We start from the raw sequence: 22,865 nt of genomic DNA, 5'->3' as shown, positions 1-22,865 counted from the left end.
GGAGTTCAGTATTATATATGTAAGATAAGACAAGAAATCTGAGTCTAAATTCAATCATCTCGAAAAAAGAGTTGCCAACATACAAAACTAGGCTAGCGCACTTAAGATATTGTCGATGGAAAATCGTAGAAAATGTATTGATATGTCGTTATAGATAAAAAATCATGGCCCTAACCTTTTATCTTAATTCAAATTTCGTGTACCTTGATACTCCAGGCATCCCATTATCCCACTTTCAGGAGAACGCGTTTTTGCCAAAACTCACCCGATATCCAGATTGAGCACTATGATAAATGAGCTGAATATTGATAGCTGGTCCCCTAACACTTTGAAATCGATTTTCGTTTAGCTTTTATAATTTATTTTTTTTAGCAGAGTTGGCACATGACTCTCATCCCTGAGATCGTAGGTTCGATTGACAGCTTGGCTGTGCACCATAGGCTTTCCCTGTATGTGCGCATTTAACATTCGCTCAAACGGTGAAGGAAAATATCGTGAGGAAACTGGGTGTCAGCCACAGGCTGATTGCCTACTTACCAATTAGATTGAAAAAAAGTTATCATGAAACAGGTTCAGAAATCTGAGGCCCAGAGCTAATCAGGTTGTGGCGCCACTGATTTCTCTTTCTTTTTTTATCTCTTCATGTATTAAAACAACTATTTTATTTTCTTGTACCAACGTATCAGTGTGCCGAGTGTTGGCAAGCTTCTATAAATAAATAAAATAATATAAGGATGTCGGATTGGAGATTCTGTCCTACCGCGCTGCTAGCACAGAACTAAAACTACATTGAAAATAGAGTACAAATAAATTTAATATCAGATTATGTACATTGTATGATTAATATTTACAGAGGTCCGCTTTGCTAAATACCTAAAGACGTGCATGACGCGTACAAGAACGGGCGAAATTAATTTGAGGAAATATAGGTTTGTATTTTATATATTGTGTCTAAGAGCGAGTACATATTAGGCTTTATAAAGCGCGCGCTTTGGTAACGCGCGTTGTAACAACTACGAGGACTGATTAGAGTGTACATGTCGCAGCCAACTAGCTTAATTAGCCGGTCAATTAATAGCCTAGCCTCTTAACTAAACAGCGCCGTTTTAACTAACGGCCTGACAGATATTCAGCCGTAGCGTTTGTTACTACTTTAATAAACAGCCAGTCTGTTACTTTGTCCGTTCGTACGATAGAGTGACCATGTGACAGTAATATCAAAAATGAAACATCTGACATAAAATATTTATATAGACTTTCGACGCCAGCCGCAACTGGCTGAGTATCTTTCAGACCGTTAGTCAAACAGCTAGTTAAACAGCGCTGTTTAGTTAAGAGACTAGGCTGTTAATTTTTTTGTACATTCGAACGCGCGTTTTCTTAAAGAGTGGACGCACGTCGATAAAAATTGTGAAAGATCGTTTTGATACGAATTTCTTTATCAATTCAAAAGCGACCAACTATTTGGGATATGGAATGTTCCAATTATTAAAGATTTACATATAGTAAAACGTAATTCTAACGCTCGTCGAGCGCCTGCAAAACGCGGTGTATGTATCGTACCTACGCGCATCGAACGCCGAGCGCCCAATGCGTACTCGCTGAAGTAAACCATCATCTATAAAATATGATATTTTTAAAATAAGTATACATTACTCTATGCAGGACATAGGATAAAGACATTCGTTTTACTTATGTTTAAGAAGTTAAACTGGAATTGCTTTAAGCTCTTTGTACTAAGACACGCCGGTGCGCGCAATTCTTGCACTCACATAATTTCTATTATATCTAACCCCGTGTTGAATCCGCAGTAATCCCTAACCCTCTCGAAGAATATTCTAACTATATTCAAAATTTAAATCTATCAATATTTTCGCAGTTTACCTCAATTATGACATTTCAGAATTTGCAACGGCGTTCTAAATTTGGATCTACTGACGACGCCACCTCAACCAAAACAAATGAAGGGAGGAATTATTTTGACAGCTCGTAAGTTTAAAGAAATTTCAGGATATTTGTTGATAAACCACTTAACTAGTAGTAATTTATCTACAAAATGCAATCAATATTGGCCGTGCTTACTGCCAAATTTTTTTTAATAATCATCCTGCCTAAACTCAGGGCCAGATTTAGAGGAGTGGAGACCCCGTGGCCCCAAATAATTTTCCATATAAAATGAACCATTTTTATCAGTCGAGTTTTCCAGACAATAATGTAAAACCAAGCAGATTCTTTTAGTTTTTACAAACATAAAAATATGTATATCAAAAGAAGTTGGGTGTACTAGTGTTTACTAGTCGGCGTTTAAAACATTTTCTATTGTTTCCTCTTTTGTGGAGGCCCCTGGCTGTGGTCTCGGTTGCCCTCGCCTAAATCAGGCCCAGCCCAAACTAAAAAACATCTAATATAGATTTGTTATCTAATAAAATGTCATCACATGACAGCTGCAGAATGTATTGAGGTTATGTCATTAAGAGGTATACATTAAAGTGATGCCAGTGAACATATTACACTATGCCAAATAGTTTCCAGCACCAAGCGATCGTGACTAAAAGATGAAAAACTAAATAAGCTAGCCTTATATCTTAAATATACTTAAGCTAAAGAATGGTTCTCAACGTTTTTCAACTTCTGAGTGACTAGGGACCGCTTCATTCTCTTCCAAAACTCCTTCTTCTCTGATTCTTCTTTCGGCCAGACGATGTAGGTCTTAGTCAGCATTAAGAAGTGTAGTGTATTTGGGCGTAGGCGACGTGGAATGTCTTCTATAAGAATTAGAATTAGATCTTCTCTTCTCGTCTCTAACAGTCTGAAAATAATATATTTATGTACACCTCAGTTCAAGTGCCTTAATGTCCCAATATTTTGTTGTTCCAGAAAATACAGATTCGAACCAAAAAGCTGTTTTGTGTTAGTCTAATTGGTAACTTAGTTAACTGCTGAAGTTACATTTTAAACAATATGACGTATAACTTAATTGTCTGTGCTACCACTAACTTAATGCTCGCGATTAAAGATTAGATTAGTTTATGTCGTACTATTCGTTTGTAAGATATATATATCGCAGCCAATTAGCCTAAAAAATTAACGATCTAGCCTTTTAACTAGCGGCCTTAAAGATATTCTGCCAGTTGATCAAACAGCTAGGCAAATGACTTGGATCGATGAAGTATTATTACTTGCCTAGACTGTTAATTTAAATTTAGTTTCACTTTCTGCCACGCTCAAACTCAAAACGAACCTCTTCAAACTGTTAATATCGCGTCGGCAAACCACCCAAGCCGAGGTTCGAATCTCACAGGAGACGCCCTTGCGCTAGCCGCGGGATAAAACGCCATTCTGGCCGAGCTACGCTCGCCAAAACAGACCAAGCTGAGTTGTAAAGGCCCTTAAGGCCAACAGCGAGATGCCATTCAAAAAAAATAAAAAAGTGCCTTCACTTATGTTTGATTGAAGAAAGGAATTGCGTCTGCTAATAAAGCGTGTTAAAAAATTATGTGAAACCGATAACTAAGAGTTCTCCAGACCATATTTAGACGTTTCTCACAATCAAGTATACTCTTTGTCATAGCCCAGGGACATTAGTTCACGATCGTAATAACGTTAACGTTAATTTCCGAGTCAGATATTTCACTGTGCAAGCATTAGAAAACCGTATTTATTTATTTTTCATTATCATAATTGAACGCTTTAACGGAAATGATGTGTGATGAAGAGAATTGTGTAATCGTAGTGTTTACAATCATATGACAAAATAATAACGATTTAAATTAGTTAATAAAATGTGTTTATTCATATAATTAGGGATGCATCGATACACCTTTTTGCCGATACGATACCGATTCCGATACTCTTATAGAAATAATGTCGATACCGAAACCAACGCTTAGTGAATTTAAATTAAATTAAGGTAAAATATATCAAGTAAAAAGGTTAAAGTTTTTATTTTTACTAAAAATATAAATAGGCACAAACTTGATATAAGATTATAGGTTTAGTTAATTGAATTTAAGAATTAAGAGTAATAATTAAAGAAAATTAATATTGATAAGATTTCTGTTTAAAAATACAGTATTTCCGAACCAATTCGACTTAGGGTCCTTCAAGAAAAGAGCGTACCAATTCTTGAAAGGCCGACAACGCACTTCCGAGCCTTCTGGCAGTGTAAGTGTCCATTGGCGGTGGTATGGTGAGGAGCAGGTGAGCTTCTTGCCCGTTTGCCTGCTATTACATAAAATAATAATAACAATTCTCCTGTTTTTGGGAGAAAGTCGGTTACGTCAAGTCAGTTAGTAAAACCTGCAGTGGAAAATAGTCTCACAGATGCAACAAAACTCATTTAAAAGTGATAGCAAAACATATTGCTTTGGAATTATCAAATGCGGAAATTTAAAAATTTAAAATTTGAATGCAGCCCTATGTATATATAATATATTTATATATATTAAATGTATTTATATATATATATATATATAACGCTATATATTATATATATATTAATATATTATAGACGCTTTTAAGTAAAAATACCTGTATTAGCCTTCCCAGCCATAACAAACTTAATACCTAGTTAATTCCATTTTTTTTTTCCACTTTTTCCTTGTTTTTGTTTAACAGTTCACAACACCTTCAATTGTTCTCAACAAAAAGTATGCATGGGTGAGTGTATGGGTCCATGTGAGTGAATGAGTGAATGTAACGAGTACATGTAAGGTCTCAAAAGCTTCTCTAACTCTTCGTAATGTATCAAGGGTCAGAAGCAAGACCTTTTTTTAGATTGTGGACGGTGAGCGTGTAGATATAGTTTAGAAGCATTTATTTCTGACGTTTAAGTTTTAACTTAGAGCTAATATTGGTCATTATTATTGTAACAATGGACATACAATTTCTGTACGAACGAACGTAACGTAACGAAAAGTTACTACATAGATAACTCCACGTTTCGAGGGCTTAACAGTGATGCCAGTAGGTACATTTCCATTTTCAGTCCCATTAAGAAGTTGGAATTCTAATTAACTGTTATTACATCTTAATTAATCAACAAATTTAGAAGGTTAGCCGTGTTATTGTGTAATTTCGTTCAAAAAGTGTTTTTCTTAAAGTTAGCCGTGTGTAATGTATCCTGATTTGATTGATTGAATTTGTCCATAAGAGCAGAAATCATATGACAAAACGTCTATTTTTCAATAATATTTTTAAAATGTTATGAAGGAAAACCTAATTGAGATACTTTTTCACAACTTATAAAAATGATTTTATTCGGAAAGTATTCGGGTGAAACAGGGATCAAGGTAATTTTACCTTGATCCCTGTTTCACCCTTATTAAAATAAAATTATTTTAATGTTAAATTAGTAATTAATATGTAGATGTTATTATAATAACTATATTCATTCATTAATACATTCAATTGTATTTATAATTATGACGACATAACAAAATAATTTATTAGCATATTAAAATCTTGTTATTACAATTATTCTTATATTTTATTTTATTAACATTGTTTTTCTTCTTTGCTTCCACTGCTAACTTTTACTATTGTTATTATTATTTGTTTCTACTGAGTAATAGATTATTAATTGTTTTTTTGCGACTGAGGCGCAGACTAGCTACTGTGGTCTCTGGCAGAATGACCAGCGCTGTGGAACAACTCTGCTCCTCAGCATAATGCTGAGCCAGGGCCTATTACAACCACAACACACACGCATTACACAATTAAACCTTTTTCTTTTAAAAAAAATGTTACCTCTCTAATTTTTATATATTTATTTTATGTGTTTCGGTGTGTGTATGTGTTTTGTTAGTAATAAATGTTATGTCTATGTCTAAAATCATTCCAAAATGAAATCTCACCCTCATTCAGCGCCGAGACTGGGATTCCCTAGTGCTCTAGTCTGTTCCATATCACATGTTAAGAGTTTTGAATCGATAGTGATGATTTTGTTTTAGGAAAGTGGTTAAAGAAGGGTTCGGTTGGGCGAAGAAAGTGTGATTATTGATATTGATAGCTTATATGTAGGTTTGCGTACTGTGGTGTGGTCTGTTTGATTCCAGAAAGTGCATATGGCCATTGAGTATGTTTTAACCGTTAGACGTTTTGTTTCATCGTACAATTTTTAGGTTGGATAGAGAAAGGGAATCACATCATATTTTAAGAATGGCGTGTTGGGCACGATCTATTTTTATCAATGTCAAATATTTTTTGAAACAAGGAACACTTAGAATGAGATTTGAAAAAAAGACTATGACTCCCATAAGTCAAAATCCAATACATTTTGGACGTACGTGTTATTTCTGTCTAAGTTAAGTCTTTTTCTGGCCCGTAGATCCGTAGTATAGTATGTGAATCGATAATAATAATAGTTATAAGGGCTAATAAATTATAATTATTTATTTATTATTAAATTTAAGTACACTAACACAGTCCAGTCCTTAGATATACTTATTTATTTATACTTTGTTACCATAATAAACAATTATACAAACAAACAAACAACAAGTAAGTAGGTTACATAAATTATTAGGCAAGAGGCGGCCTTATCGCTAACAAGCGATTTCTTCCAGGCAATCCTAATATGGGAGAATAAAAAAAAGAAACACCTACAGAGGGTAAAGTACAAAAAGTGCATAATTAATTAACAAAAAAGAACTCAAAATACATGCAACTATAACTAAAATTAAATAAAATTAAATCCAAAGAAAAAATATAAATAATAATATGTATAAACAGACATGTAAAAGCTCTGCAAAAGATCAATTGACTCACAACTAATATATATAAGTAGTAGCGAGGCAGAAGAACAATGATCAAAAAGAAGATTATTAAATAAATTTAAAGACTGAGCTCGTCAGATATCACTTACCTATGTTGAGCTAAATGCATTTCAAACTGACACCACTGGCTAAGTAGAAACCGTCTAGATATGATTAGCATTATAGACCGGGATCTATCCATACACGATACTATGTTCTCTAATATTGAGAGTCCGACCTGGAAAAAACAGCATGTTTGTCATGTGAATAAAAATTAAATCATTTTTATGTTTAATTCTCAGTGGGCTAGTTCGAGGAATGCGTACAAACAAAACGTATTTTTTATAGAACGAGGAACAAACAAATGGTTCAGTTGACGTTAACTCAAGGCACGGTTAACTTAAGATTATAAAATACTTAATAACACAATAATAAAATATTACACATATGTTTAAAGTGAAGCAAATAGCCCGAACAAAGAATCAGAAAATTTTTATGAACAAATTTTCTTTGGATTCTTCTAATTCCCTTTTGAGCCTAGATAACGTTTTACCAGAGATTACAGTCGTAAACAGACACAGCAAGCACTTAATTTACACACTTTTCTTTTTAATTTTGGCGTTTAGAACGCACGGAACGTCGATCAACTATTTTATTTTTAAATGCCTGACAATTGAGTAGTGATGCCCTGGTGGCTTCAGCGTGCGACTGTCATCCATGAGGTCGTAAATTCGATCCCCGGCTTTCTTTTTTGTGTGCAATTAACATTCGCTCAAACGGTGAAAGAAAATATCGTGAGGAAACTAGCTCGCCTTAGACAGAAAAAGTCGACGTCACAAGAGGCTGATCACCTACGTGCCTATTAGATTAACAAATGATTATGAAACTGATATAGAAATCTGAGGCCCAGACCTAAAAAGGATGTAGCGCCATTGATTTATGAATTATTTGACAATTCAGTAATTCTCCAAGCAAATTCAATAGGGAATTACATAAAAGATACCTGAAAATCTCTCTCGTGTAAACACACGCTTATATTGCAGTCAATCTCCACGTGAGGCAGCAAATGGTCCAGAACCCAGGCCCTGTCTTCATTGCAATACGATACAAACACGTCGTAATTGAATAGTTTGTTCTCTGAATTAATTACAAATCATTTATACAGTTACAATTCCAGTTAATTATATTAATTAACATCATAATTCTTACCGTCATAATTAACATCCTTGTCACTGATTAAGCTCAACATAGCCGAATTCCTTATTGTTATCAAGAAGTACCTAAAATTACGTCTAAAAATATAGATGAACCCTAAAATTGGTAGGATTATCAATAATATTAAAAGAAGCATGCTATTGCTTTTGGTTGCCACTGTCAAATCATCGGGCATGTCCCTCATGTCCTCTGGACACGTAGGTACTTGACTCAAATAAGTTTTATTTCCTGTGTGGAAATATAAACAGCTATATGCATCTTTGTCGTAATCCAAAAACAAGTAACTTCCATTAGTATTTATCGGTAGCCCCTTGGAACAATTTGCCATTGCGTCTTCGTTATCCATTTTAAGGCACGGAGATGTTAGATTCTTTCTATTCGTGATTAGATTGTTGTATTCTAAATAGCCGACGTGGAAAATGGTACTTTCATTTGGCATTTGTTCGAGCTGAATTGGCGTCGTTTTCAACTCATTCTGATATGCAATTTCATATATCTCTCTTGAAAGGCAATTACAAATCATCGAGTTTCTGGATAAGGACAGGTAGTTTACATTGCTCATATCGGATAACATTAGATCAGATATCATGTTCAAATTGTTTTTCTCCAAAGACAGGAGTTTTAAACGAGGAATACTTGAAATAACAGGGGAAAACCAAGAGGAAATTCTATTATGACCCAGATCCAGTACTTGCAAATTTCTTAATGTCTCCATTGTGATTATTGGAAAATCGGTTATTTCGTTGTGCGAAACTTTCAGAATTTCCAATTTTGTAAAACCTTTGAAAACGTGCAGCGATCTCAAAAGGGTTGAATGTGCATATAGCACTCGCAGTGTATCTTCTAATCCTTTTAAAGTTTCATTATCTGATAAGACATCACTGTTGCCGGAAATATCTAAATATTTGAGTGGTGAACTACCGAAAGGCTTTGGTCGCAGTTTGAATATTTCTGTATAACATATGGATAAACTCACCAATTTATTACCAAGTCGGCTTAATAATGGAATATTTCTTGTGCTTAAAGGAGTAAACGAAAGATCTAGCGAAATCAGGTTCAAGTGAGCAAAAGTATCCATAGATTCAAATGTAAGAGCTTTGACTGGATCATTCTTATCGGTATATGTATTTCTACTTAAATCAATATGAATTATACTGCTGAGGCCAACGAAGGCATTTGCATCAATAAACGTTATCTTATTTTCTCCTAAATACAAATGTGTTAAAGATGGCATTCCTTTGAATGTGAACGCGTCCAGTGTATCAATTTTACATGCTCTCAGGTCTAACTGGCGTAATCTCCTAAATGTCACATTCCTTAGGCCGAAGGACCATGCGTGTTTTCCTTAAATAAAAGTAAAATCAGTGAGTTATAACGTTCAGTTGTTTTGTATGGTTTGGGTGATATTAAAATAATTTGTAACAAAATTTATGGCTGGACTAGGTAGAATAAAGACTGCTAAGAGTTACCAATTTGACCTCGCATCCTTCAAGAAAAGAGCTGGCAATGGGATTGGGCGGTGGTGTCACTTAAGATCAGATGAGCATCCTGCCCATCTGCCTCCTGTTAGATAAAAATAAAACAAATACGTACTTGCATTGCTAGCTAGTCCTGGAGACAATTCTTTTGCATTTGTAGCGTTAATGGACGACTCGTAAGCACCTGTCTCCCGTATTATTCCAAATGCATTTCCATAGAATGTGACGTATTCTAAAGTCTCCGATATGGTGTTTTGTAAGTTACCTCGAAAGGTAAAAATCTGAAAATTTTATTCTTTTATATACATGTACGCGATGTTTCAACTTTCAACAACAATACATTTAGAATTGGCTCGTTTTTTAAAGCGCTTTTTATGATAGTAAAGTATTCAGAGAGAATATTAAAATCAAATAACTTGAAGTTTCAAGATGTCGTATCATCACCAGATCTTTTTTTTGGTATGGGTCTACACTCAAATCCCTCTGCTATTCAGAGGGGTAGCGAGACCCGACCCACTAAAAACACCTCAGCCCTTTACACGCCCTTAAGATGGGGCCTCGGGGTTCGCCAGGCATTCTACCCAAGGGTCGTATCCAGACCTACATAAGTTTCTCTAGGTCTGCATACCAAACAGTAGCACTCATATTTTATTTTGAATTAAAAAAAAATATTACAAAAGATTAGACACACAATTATGGCCGTAGCAGTATTGGCCTAGTGGCTTCAGCGTGCGACACTCATACCCGAGGTTGTAAGTTCCAACTAATAGACTTTCTGTCTATGTGCCCAGGCGGGAAGGCTCATCATCTATTAGCAAAAACAAATAATCATGAAACAGATACAGAAAACAGCCCATGCCTGCCTAAAAAAAATGTGTTTGTTTTGTTTGAAAGACTCGTTTACGCCGAGTCAACAACGTGTGAAAGTGCTGCATGCTACACATTGTGGCATGCTACATATTGTGGCACGCTACACCTTCTGGCATCCTACAAATAGAAAGCGTTTGCGGCATTCGGCATCGAGTATTACTTGTCTACCTGCTCGTTTGATCAAGGGGATACACCATAGAATATGGATGGTAACTTTAGCAGCAGCTTATTTAGTACTACTAATCCATACAGCTAAACAACGGAGGAAGAATCGTTGGTGGAAAAGATTACTTCAGGATGGCCCACGGACTAGTTTATTAACAAAAATAAGACGATGGTGCCTTATTTAAAAAATTTACCAGAATTTCAACTGAGGACTTTGAGGCCTTCTGTTACACCTAACTAATTGTTTTTAAATGTAATGTTGCATGGAATCCATTGTGCCCGGATACAAGCTGCGACAGTCTGCCACATGACGCAAGGTGTTGCCATGCCACACGGTTCATGCCACAATATGCGAGATTTTTAACTTTGTAGCATGCGGCCTTGTGGCATGCCGCAATGCTACACAGTGTGCCCCGATGCAATGAATGGCTTTAGTTAAGAATTCGCGTTACAAAGTTTTTTTTTTTTAAATTCATAATTTCCTAGTAAAACAACAGATTCGGATTAAACTTTTTGTTTAATATACGGGGAAAACTAGATAGATTTTTATATGGATATTTTAAGGTTTAGAAAAATATTTTTGTAAGCTGCTATGTGCTCAAATCCAGGCAAAACGTCCAACTTGACCCTCCACATTATTATGCGTATTTCCTCGACAATTATATACATGTTTAAGAGTGCTCCTCTTCAAGGTCAAGATGTCTGAAGGAATAAATAATAAAGCGCGACTCGTGTAAAGTTTTCTGACTCTCATAACACATTCAATAAACAACTCAAATAAGAAAGTATTCAGTTCTTACTCACCTGAGGAACTCGTTGTAAACGAGACTTGGCTATACTCAGATACTTTATCTTTTCCACATGTTTCCGTCTGCCAGAGTTCTCCATATATTCCTCCATAATAGCGGCAACATTTTGTACTTCTGATAAGTCTACTGTATATGAGTCTGAAATTTTGTCAAAAGATTGAGGAACTACTATGATTAACCTGAGAGCAGTGTTGGCCTAGTGGCTTTAGGGATCGAACCTACGACTGAACCTAAGACCTCAGGAATGAGTCCTGAGGTCTTAGGTTCACGGCTGTGCACTAATGGACTTTCTTTCTATGTGCGCATTTAATTCGACGGGTGAAGGAAAACATCGTGATCAAACCGGCTTGCCTTAGACCCAAAAAGTCGATGGCGTGTGTCAGGCACATGCACAGACACCAACTTGCCTATTAGATGATCATGAAACAGATACAGAAATCTGAGGCCCACACCTGAACTTGTGCGCCACTGATGTTTTTATTATGATTAACCAGTGTACTTATACTACGTAAATACTACTTTTAATTACGTAATTTACGTAACTCGTAAACTTGAGTGCGTTCCTCCAATACAGAGAGAAGTTTTTTTTTTAAATTGAGTTCACCATAGAGTAAAACAAAAAGGACTTTACTTATACTACATTTATATGTAAAACCACAATATTTTTTTTCTTATACTCAATAAATTAAAAACACATTTATAAAGACTACAAACAAATTGCTTAGTTCTTCATACCATTGACTGTCAATTGGCCATCCTTTGTGACCCAGGACTGCAGGTCAGTCATATACCCGGTAAGACAGAACGATTCATTGAGATTTAGGTGGGTGCTTTGTGATAAACCTAAATGAAATATGTAGATTATTCTGAAAATTTAAATAATTATGATAATTTTAAAATTGGTGTAATAAGTAAAAAAATTATGATAAGTACATTCTTTGTTTGTTTTTCTGGCGCGTATATAAATAGTTTTGACTATAGTGAAAAAAATACTTATTCAATTGTAATCAAGTTTCATAAGTTAATTGACGTTTTGAACAAAACAATTGAAGATCGAAAAATTGTTGCGTATTTCTTGTAAGCGTCTAATCTTATAATGATTCTTTACAACGGTACGTTTGTGATTTAATTTATTATTAATCTTCATTTATTTAATAACACACTGTTTCCTTTTAACTTATTATTTATTTTATATATATTATAATAACACCCGAAGATTTCAAGGGTAATAAACAGGTATTTTTAGCCAACCCAGAATGTTATCGCTCGGCTCCATAAATTTAGGATTAATATAAGGTATAATTATTAATTTATGTATAAGGTATAAAAACTCTCGTTTTAATTTTTTTGCTAATTGTATTTTTTTAGTTATATTTTGTAATATATTCAGGCACCAAGGTTGAACCCCTTCGCAGATTTTTGGTGTTTCATGTTCTGTTAGACAACACAAAACAACGATGTAGATTTTTTGGAATCTTAATAATAATTAGTAAAAAAAGGCAATTTTCTTACGATAACGCAAAATAAATTATAAATATGCAGGGGTCTTGTAGAACAATTTTTTGCAGCTGGTGACCCCATTTAACCATTAGTTGTGTTTTATTCACGACTTTTTTGGTCACCCTATATATAAAGAGAAACGAATCGCTGTGATTGCATTACACAAAGTAGGTAAGGAGCCAAATGCATTTTTTAAAACTCTCCAGACGCTTGGTATTAGGAAAATGTTTGTGTACCGGGCTATTAATAGGTACAACGGGACCTGTTCGTCTGTTTGTGTCTGAAAAACATTTGGCCGTCTACGTGTTCGTACGAAAAAGGTGGTCAAAGCAGTAAGATTTTATCTCGGGAGATGAAGATAACACCTGGAACCATGTCGCGTATTTTAAAAGATAATTTAGGACTTGTGGCCTATAAGACATTTACTAGTCATTCTGATGTTTTAAAAAGAATAGGGTGGTAAAACTGAAACAACTACTGAAGCGGTACGCAAAGGTTACAGAAAAATTTTGCTTACGGGTGAGATTTTTTTACAATTGAGATTGGATTTTAACAAATAATGTTACCGTATTAAAGCTCTAAATCAAAGCTCTAAGAAAGCTTCCCAATTAGTCAAAATAGGGCAACGTGGGCACTATCCGACTTCACTGACGGTTTGGTGGGGTGTTAGCTATGAAGTCACTGAGCCATACTTTTGAGAAAAAGGTATCAAAACATCGGCACAAGTTTATCAGGATACTATTCTCGAGAAGATAGTGAAGCCCCTTAATAACTCCATGTTCCTTCCTCCATGGTCCTTCCAGCAAGACTCGTCACTGGGTCATAAAGCTCGGTCTACGTAGTCTTGGTTGTTTAGGGTAGTTTTACTTTAGGTTGTTTTGGTTTAGGTTAATTGCTTTAAGTTGGTTGGTCCTTATTTGGTTAAAATAAAACTTCCTAATAATTCGTTGAGAAGAGGTGAAGATGGAATGTGGAATGTGTTTAATTTTTAAAAACTGTAGATTTATATACAAAAATTATCCTACCTGGCCACTAGTGGTAACATGTGGTACCAAGATGCGAAGGGTGCGTAGACAATAAAATCGAGGCGCGGCAAAAAGTTGTCCTAACGGTAACGCAATTAACTGTTCTTTTCAGAACAAATTATTGTTTCATGACGACACGTACTAATCACCTACAGGATTCCCCCTCTAGCGAAGCGTACCGGCAGGCGTATAACGCGGCCTCGGCGAGTTGTTCTTGTAGGTATTGAGGTGTTCCCAGTGTCTTGTTGTTTCAGGTTGTTGTCATTTTGATGTTTCAGGCTATTTGATGGTTCATGTAGTTCGCTCGCACTTGATGTGTTTTGCTTGTTGCAGGTACTCGTTGTTGTATCAGTAGGCACATCTTGCTCGGTGATAGTGTAGGCAGGTTTGAGTCTGTCGATAGAGATATTCATTTCACGGTTAGGTAACTGCAGCGTGAATATCTTACTGTCTCGTTTCAGCACGCGATAGGGTCCGTCGTAAGGTGCTTGTAATGGCTTCTTTACGGCGTCTATGCGAACAAATACGTATTCACATGTTTGCAGGTCGCGGTGTACAAATATAGGTTTTGTGTTGCTGTGTGGTTGACTCGGCATTGGTTGCAGGTTACGTATTGCGTCGCGCAGCTGATCGATGTAGCCAGAGTCCATGATGACATCATTGCGGGTCGTTGATAAGAAATCACCGGGTAAGCGTATGTTGCAACCGTAGGTAAGCTGAGCGGCGCTTACGCCGGTGTCACTTCGCATAGCGGCGCGTAATCCGAGTAGGACGGTTGGTAGCTCGTTGATCCAGCTTCTTGCGGTCTCTAGTCTTGCTTTTAATGCGGCTTTAAGGACACGGTGCCATCGTTCGATGATACCGTTACACTGTGCGTGGTATGAAGTTGTACGCGTTTTTTCGATTCCTAGTAAGCGAGAAAGAGATGCAAATACTCTGCTTTCAAATTGGCGTCCTTGGTCCGTTGTTATTGTTACAGGACAACCGAAACGGGAAATCCAACCTTCGTATACCGCTTTGGCGACGTTTTCAGCTGATATTTCGCATAATGGGTATGCTTCGGGCCATCTTGTTGCTCTGTCGATCATTGTCACGAGGTATCGATGACCGCTGGCCGCGGTAGGTAGCGGACCAACGATATCAATGTGAACGTGTTCGAATCGTTCGGTTGGTGAAAAAATTGATAATTGACTTGATGTGTGGCGTTGTATTTTGGCGCGCTGACACTGTAGGCATACTTTTGCCCACTTGCCGACGTCTGCGTTCATTGAGGGCCAAAAGTAACGTTGCGTAATTAATTTTCTCGTAGTCTTGATTCCAGGGTGGCTAACGTTATGTACTGCGTTGAATGCGGTACGTCGGTATTCTTCTGGTAGGTACGGACGTAACTGTGAGGTTGAAGTTTCGCAGTGTAATTTGATATTTGAGACGGGCAGGTTGACTTTCTTGAAACATAAGTTGCTCTGTAGACTGAGTGCTTTAATGGTATCGCTATCGCGCTCTTGAGCTTCTGCAAGTAGATTGTAGTCGATCGGCGACGGACAGGTGATTGCTTCGACACGTGATAATGCATCTGCGGCTGCATTTTGAGATCCACTGACGTGTCGTATATCAGTGGTAAATTCGCTGATATAAAGTAGCTGTCGGGTGCGTCTCGGTGATTCGCTGTTTGTATTTGTTTTTGTGTAAGCGAAAGTTAGCGGCTTGTGGTCGGTGAATATTATTATTTCTCGTCCCTCGAACATTTTGCGAAAATGTTTGACAGCCATGTAGATGGCGAGTAGCTCTCGATCGTAGGTACTGTAGCGAGTCTGTGCGTCGGTGAATTTCTTCGAGAAATAGCCGAGTGGTTGCCATGACTTGTTGATAAATTGATTGAGTGCGGCACCAGCTGTTTTGTCGCTAGCGTCGCTGAATATAGCAAGTGTCGCCTGGTGAGACGGATGAGCAAGTAAAGCGGCGTTTTTTATGCTCTCTTTACATGCTTCATAAGCTTGCGTTGATTCAGTGGTCCAGTCGATCTTAGTTTTGTCACGCTTCTTGACGTTGTGCAGGTAGGTATTTAACGGCGCTTGTATGGTGGCGGCATCTTTGATATTTTCACGGTAAAAGTTTATCATACCGAGAAAACGTCGTAGTTCTTCTACGGTTTGTGGTTTTGGAAAATCTGTAATAGCTTGTACCTTCTCTTGGGGTGGCTGTATTCCTTCCGCTGTGACTTGGTGACCGAGGAATTTCACAGTTGGCTGGCCGAAAACACATTTTGATGGGTTGATGGTGATGCCGTATTCTTCTAGTCGCTGTAATACGATGCGTACATGTTTTCGGTGCTCTTCCTCGTCGATTGATGCTATGAGTAGATCATCAACGAAAGGAAATACGAAGTCGAGTTCGCGCAGTACTTCGTGAATAAAGCGTTGGAAAGTCTGTCCGGCGTTCTTTAGACCAGGACACATGCGCGGAAACTCGAAAAGACCAAAAGGTGTGATGATAGCGGTTTTCTCCACATCTTGCTCGCTGACTGGCAGTTGTTGGTACGCGCGATTAAGGTCGAGTGTGGAGAAAATTTTCTTCCCTGCGAGTAGGTATGTGAAGTCACGTATACGTGGTATGGGATACCGATCGGGCTTGGTTATGGCGTTGAGCCTTCGGTAATCGCCACACACGCGTAGGTCTCCATTCTTCTTTGGCACGACGTGAAGAGGTGATGCCCAAGGGCTTTTGCTTGGTCTGCATAACCCTTGATGGATCATGTTTTGGAATTCTTTCCTGACCATTTCGTAACGATGCGGTGCAATGGGGCGTGGCTTGCAGTGAAGGGGCGGTCCATTTGTTTCAATGAAGTGTTCAACGGAATGTTTGGGACTAAGCTTCATTGAAGTGATTCTGGTTGTGCCTGGGAAATCTGCTAGTATGCTGTGGTAATTTTGCTCAATGTCAATACTACGAACTGTAGGTATGTCTGCAGTACTGACTTGAGCGTTTGTTACCAGCTTTGTTTTCCCGTCGATCAATCTTCGGTTTTTTACATCGACAATGAGGTGGTGGTACTGCAAGAAATCTGCTCCCAGGATTGCCTTAGACACATCTGCTACGACGAATTTCCATGTGTATGGTCTTCGGAGGTTAAGATCAAGTTGGAGTGACTTCTCTCCGTATGTTGGAATGACCGTGTTGTTGGCGGCGTAGAGTTGAAATGGCAGTGGTTTTTCACGTGAGCCTTTTGTCTTTGGTAGCACGGAGATATTGGCTCCTGTGTCGACCAAAAAGGTAAGTTTCGTTACCCTGTCGGTAACGAAAAGGCGGTGTGATGATTCGGTAACGCCGGTTCCCGCCGCGGCCAGCGTTACTTTTAGTTTTCCGACTGATTTATGGGCTTGAAACTGCATGGTGGTGTGCATTTCTTCGCGTCCATACCGTAGCGATGATGGTAATAGCAGTACGGCATTGGAGATTTTTTCCGGCTTCGCTCTTCCATCTGTGACTCTCGTCGGTTTTCGTTGCGCTTTGTTGATGCGTTCCGCGAGCGTGAATGTGAATGGTGGCGGTGATTGTCGCGAGGTTGTGCTCGTAGCTCGGCAACTTCCAAAGACAACCTTCTTATTTCACCGATGAGGGTGTCGATGGTTGGTTGTTGTTCTGGAGTTGGTGGCGATGCTACAGGTGTGAAAGGCGTCGCGACGGCAGCGATGTATTGCGACGGCGTGTGGACTTCCATCATTTTGTCCGCGAGCAAGGTCAGGTCGTCAAGCGTCGTTTTGATTTTAAACGCTTCGCTGACGGCTAGCACGGAACGAATGTGTGGCGGCAGATGCTCGAGCCACATCATTTTGATGGTGCTCTCGGGAAATTTGTCCTTGTTAAGCTGCTTCATTTGCCTCATCAGCTGGCTGGGTTTCTGGTCTCCAAGCTCAACTTGCGACAGTAGCTTCTTCGTTTGTGCGCTGTTAGATTCTTCGTATAGCGATATTAAACGGTCTTTAATGGCGTTGTAGTAATCTGCTTCCGGCGGCGAGCAAATGAGATCAGCGATGTTTTGGATATCTTGCTTTTCAAGCTGTGCGATGACCATCTGGGCGAGCTGGGCCTGGCTTCGTTTCAGATCGGCGGTTGCTGCTTCGAAACTGCAGAACCAGAGGAGCGGCTGGTCGCGCCAGAATGGTGGAACACGGAGCGACAGTGAGATACCGGAGACTTCTTGGCTCGACGGTTGTGATGAAACTTGACGCTCTGCACCGGAATTTTCTGTGTTCGACATCTTCAAATTTCTTGGTGTTCTTCTCGGGGTCACCACTTTAGGGAATTTTACTTTAGGTTGTTTTGGTTTAGGTTAATTGCTTTAAGTTGGTTGGTCCTTATTTGGTTAAAATAAAACTTCCTAATAATTCGTTGAGAAGAGGTGAAGATGGAATGTGGAATGTGTTTAATTTTTAAAAACTGTAGATTTATATACAAAAATTATCCTACCTGGCCACTAGTGGTAACATGTGGTACCAAGATGCGAAGGGTGCGTAGACAATAAAATCGAGGCGCGGCAAAAAGTTGTCCTAACGGTAACGCAATTAACTGTTCTTTTCAGAACAAATTATTGTTTCATGACGACACGTACTAATCACCTACAGTTGTAAACGAACGTTTCGGACATCATCAGAGCTGAAAACCGGCCGTCGTCTAGTCCCGATCTTAATCCGCTGGATTATGATTTATGGACAGTTTTAGAGAGTACGGCTTGCTTTAAACACCATGACAACTTGGAGTCCCTAACACAATCCGTACGATTAGCAATGAAGAATCTTCCCATAGAAAGAGTGCGTGCTTCTATTGACCATAACGTTTCAAGGACTGTATTGCAGCCAATGTGATACTTCGAATTAGCTTTTTATAAGTATTTTAAATTATTTTATATTAATATATTCAACTAATACACACTAAAAGAATTAATAATAAATAAAAAAGTATAAGAAAACAATGTGTAATCTCTATTCGAATTGTTATAAATTGTATTATAGGTTAAACCAAACCAAACTCTTGAATTTCGATGTTTTAGCGAGTTTAAACACTATTGGAGGTCCGTTTTTCCTTCAGTGCGTGACATATCAGGGCACAATTTAATCATTACGATTATGTACAATATATATGTTTATTATAGTTATAAAATCACTTACGAAATCTTTAAAATCATTTTGTGTCCATATGAAACCTTGAGCGAAACGTCTCACACATTTTATGTGCTAAAATCACGAACTACACAGATATCCTTCTTAACACACGCTCCACTATATCTGAAAACAAATTATTGATTATGTTATCTCTTATAAATTCGCGATTATAATATCTTATCGTAATAGATGTGTCTATAACATTCATGAATGTTTCAGATTTTATTCTAAGTCAGTAACCAAAACGACACCGAAGCGAGAGATTTTAAGGGACTTTGTTCCATCGTTTAGGTCGTCATGGTACTGTTATATTCACCATTATACCACACAATCGCAATTCATAGTGGTAACATTACTATAATACTATACTATTGTAATTAATAGGAAGTATAAATTAAAAAAAATATAAATTTTATTTTTAAATGCAATTTTATTGTTTAAAAACTGTATCCGTTCTGTTCTGTGATCATTTATATTAGGCAATTAATTGATCAACCTTCTGTGCCTGAGACACGCTATCGACTCTTTGGGTCTAATGAATGCCGGTTTACTCACGATGTTTTCCTTCACCGTACGAGCGAGTTTTAAATGCATACATAGGCAGAAAGTCCTTCGGTGCACATCCTAGGAACTAGCCTACGACCCCAGGGATGACAGACGCCAGATGAACCACTTTTGATGAGGTGAACTGCTCTTATGCAGTCAACGCCATGGATGTCGAGCTATACGCGGGAACTGTGGGGCTGGGTACACTCAAAGCTCTCAGCTATTCAGGGGGGTAGCGAGACCCTATCTAAAAACACCTCATTCCTTGACACGCCCTTGATGGGTCCTCGGAGCTCTACCCAAAGAGCTTATTATTAATATTACATTAATCCTATGTAACACAGACTATATTTGTTTATAATACTTTTGCCGTGCGAAGATCAGTCGCGGGTTCGACTGTGCACCGATGGACTTTCTTACTATGCACACTTAACATTCGCTTAAACGGTGAGAGAAAACATCATGACGAAACCGGCTTGCCTTAGACCCAAAAACTCGACGGCGTGTCTCGAGCATAGGAGGCTGACCTACTTGTGTATTAGATTGACAAACGATCACGAAACAGATAAGGAAATCTGAGGCCCAGAAAAAAAGGTTGTAGTGTAGTAAAAAGTTTTGTATACAAATTAAAGATTCCTATCTAACGTCTTTTATCTAGGAGAATCGTCTTTGCGTTAACTGTAATTTAGGTAAATAAAATCGAATACAAGACTTAACACTCTTTACAGTACAACTGCCAAAACAATTACAACCAATGAAATATCAAGTTCAATATCGGGCGCCGTCACCACCAGCACCTGGGGTAACTCGTACTCCAGAAGAAATAGAGACTGAGTTAAAGAAAATAGAAGCGGAGTACGAGAAACTCGCTTTGGTGTTCTTTGAGTGAGAGTTTTTTTAACAAAATCTATAGACAAGTAGAAACTATATAAATCTAATGAAATAAGAGCTTAAATAAAACTTCCCCAACGAATACATATGTGTACACACTGGTTTGTTATAGTACAGGGGTCAAACGGGTAGGAGCCTTATCTGATGTTAAGTAACAGCGCCCATGGACACTGACGCAAGCAGGCTCGCGTTGCCGTACTTATATACTAAACCCAATTCTTACTAATCTTATTGGCCGTAAGCGTTTGAATTAGACGCGCCCTCTGTAGGAAGATTATCTATGACATATTGTTATTCTATGATTCATACTTTTACAGATTACCACAAGATATAATGTGGACCGAACCACCAGTGATATGCCAATGGCAGGAACAAAGAAAACTTTGGACAAGCAACTATGTTAATGACTACAAATTTAACGAAGACAAACTTACCATACAGTTTAGGACCGGTGTTTTGTGTAAGATAGTATTCAAAGCTATGGCTAAGTAGTATTAATATGTAATGGAAAACGCTTAAAACTGTATTTCCTGAACAATTAAGAATCACGTTAAGACATTATAAAGAGTATTTTTTTCATTATTTATTTATTTACACTTCGTTAAATTTATAGATAAAAAATTTATCAGCCAGTTGGTGAGGTAGTCTTACGACATACGGCTCCAGTTTTCGTCATGCCTTTTTATCACGTGCTTGATGATAAAAGACACGAAATGACATCACTAACCTGGGAATTACAATCGAGATTTACCGATAAATATGACTGTCGTGTGTTAAACGGCGTATAGTATAATCGATTTATTAGTTCGCACTAAGTCTCGATTCTGTTGACACAAATTCTACGGCTACAATCACTGTTATCACGGCTAACGAAAGTATTCCGACAAAGGATGTACACACATTATTATCTCACGGGGTCCTTCGGGTCAGTTGGAAGACCGATCGAAAATCCTTACCTACGCTTTTAATTTACTTATGTATTTATAATATATGTTACTTAACATGTCATGGGGTCATGCTGCTGTTGAAACTATTTTCATCCTGCAGAAGAAGGCTATTCGTGCAATCTATAGTTAAAAATGTAGGGAATCTCTGAGAGATAAATTCAAGGAAATTAATATACTAACCTTTCCCTCGCGATATATTTATGAAAATATTATGTTTGTATACAAAAATAGTGATTAGTTTACTAGAAAAAAACAAACGCACAATGTACGTACTAGACTATCTAAAGTTAGTAATTCTTTTTTGGGAAAAGGGATACTCTTCTTTAATAAAATCCCAGAGGCTCTTTTATATTATATTAATAAATTTCAGAAACGTATTAAAGAAAAGCTGTGTAAAAAAGCTTACTACAAAGTTAACGGTTATTTAGTTGATAAAGGACTAGTGCTACACAGACTACTTCTAAATAATTTGCTAAAAGAGTGCCGAGAGTTTTTACCTCCGGCTTTTCTCTCGGCCTACATCCTCTGTCTTCTTTGCCGATGAGTAGGGATGTCTACCTATTTAAATTTAATGACGTGGAATAAGTATTTGTATCTTATGTTCCATAACAAACATATTTTATTTTAACTAATGTTAGGTTACATAACTCATGGATAAATTAATTGTTATGTATTTTAGGGCCGATTGGTATAGCAACACTGCGTTATGGGAATTTGCCTTATCAAGGTTGGGATATGAGACCAGACCCTAACGGGTACGTATTTTCTGATTTACGAGGGTCATGCTATATTTTTTGTAGACATTAGATTTGTTTTTGGATTTTTATTAATTAGGTTAATTAGGTAGGTTTTAGAATTTGGTTTTAATTATGATCCTACAGAAACTGTTACTGACAGGCTGAGGACCATGGAGTCATGCAAATAACGTATTTTTATAATATTCATTTAGCTTCCGACAGAAGTATTTCCGAACCATTTCGACTTATGATCCATCAAGAAAAGTGGGTAACAAATATAAAAAGGCTGGCAACGCACTAGCGAACGCTCTGGCAATGTGAGTGTCTTAGGACGTTGGTAGTAATTAACATCAGGTGTACCTCCTGCGCGTTTGTCCACGGTTATTTAAAAAAAAAGAAATGTTGTATTCGAAATTCATAAATATGGTTCATGTCTATTTCAGAAAAGGCGTAATAATTACAGTGACAGGTGTTTGTATAACTGTTACGTGGATTTGTATTGGAAACACAGTTAAATTGCACTGGATTGCCAACGCGACAACATCCGCCCTAAAACAACACTTCAACAAACCATATAGTGTCAAGAAGATGGTTCAGGTATTTATAACAAAGTCTTACTAAAACATACCAAGTTAAACATTAATAATAAAGTTCTTGATACTGATCTGCCGATTAATATCGAGAATTTCCATTAGGTATAGAAATTCTGCAACTGTAACGCAGCTAATTTCAATAACGTTGTTTAATGTTTGGAAGCTAGATCAGCGA

General features: G+C 37.5%; 2 protein-coding genes across 3 annotated transcripts in view; one reads left to right on the top strand and one right to left on the bottom strand.

Moving 5' to 3' along the window:
- The window catches only part of LOC123717288 (dynein axonemal intermediate chain 7-like), a 37,604-nt gene that overhangs the window by 12,020 nt on the left and 2,719 nt on the right, over positions 1–22,865 (top strand). For both annotated transcript variants that reach the window (XM_045673202.1, XM_045673201.1), the window contains 6 exons: positions 854–929; positions 1,904–1,989; positions 20,251–20,407; positions 20,731–20,873; positions 22,040–22,115; positions 22,541–22,694. In XM_045673202.1, coding sequence (XP_045529158.1) covers positions 854–929; positions 1,904–1,989; positions 20,251–20,407; positions 20,731–20,873; positions 22,040–22,115; positions 22,541–22,694 — 692 coding nt within the window. The remainder of the gene's footprint in view (positions 1–853; positions 930–1,903; positions 1,990–20,250; positions 20,408–20,730; positions 20,874–22,039; positions 22,116–22,540; positions 22,695–22,865) is intronic.
- On the bottom strand, positions 861–19,088 carry LOC123717289 (toll-like receptor 3). The gene is made up of 8 exons (XM_045673204.1): positions 18,983–19,088; positions 12,028–12,158; positions 11,288–11,430; positions 9,564–9,729; positions 7,965–9,314; positions 7,759–7,892; positions 6,866–6,993; positions 861–2,809 (listed from the first exon to the last, which is right to left on the bottom strand). The coding sequence occupies exons 1-8, from the start codon at positions 18,997–18,999 to the stop codon at positions 2,596–2,598; spliced, it is 2,283 nt and encodes a 760-aa protein (XP_045529160.1). The 5' UTR covers positions 19,000–19,088; the 3' UTR covers positions 861–2,595.

The sequence above is a fragment of the Pieris brassicae genome, chromosome 12 (genome assembly GCF_905147105.1).
Source record: "Pieris brassicae chromosome 12, ilPieBrab1.1, whole genome shotgun sequence".
Classification (NCBI taxonomy): domain Eukaryota; kingdom Metazoa; phylum Arthropoda; class Insecta; order Lepidoptera; family Pieridae; genus Pieris; species Pieris brassicae.
This window is presented reverse-complemented; position numbering and strand designations above follow the sequence as displayed.

Excerpts from the sequence above, each read along its gene's own strand:
- LOC123717289 (XM_045673204.1), bottom strand. Across the intron at positions 9,730-11,287 it reads GTTTACAACGAGTTCCTCAG|ATTTTTACCTTTCGAGGTAA; the intron begins GTGAGTAAGAAC and ends TAAAATTTTCAG. Across the intron at positions 6,994-7,758 it reads TACACGAGAGAGATTTTCAG|GTCGGACTCTCAATATTAGA; the intron begins GTATCTTTTATG and ends TGTTTTTTCCAG.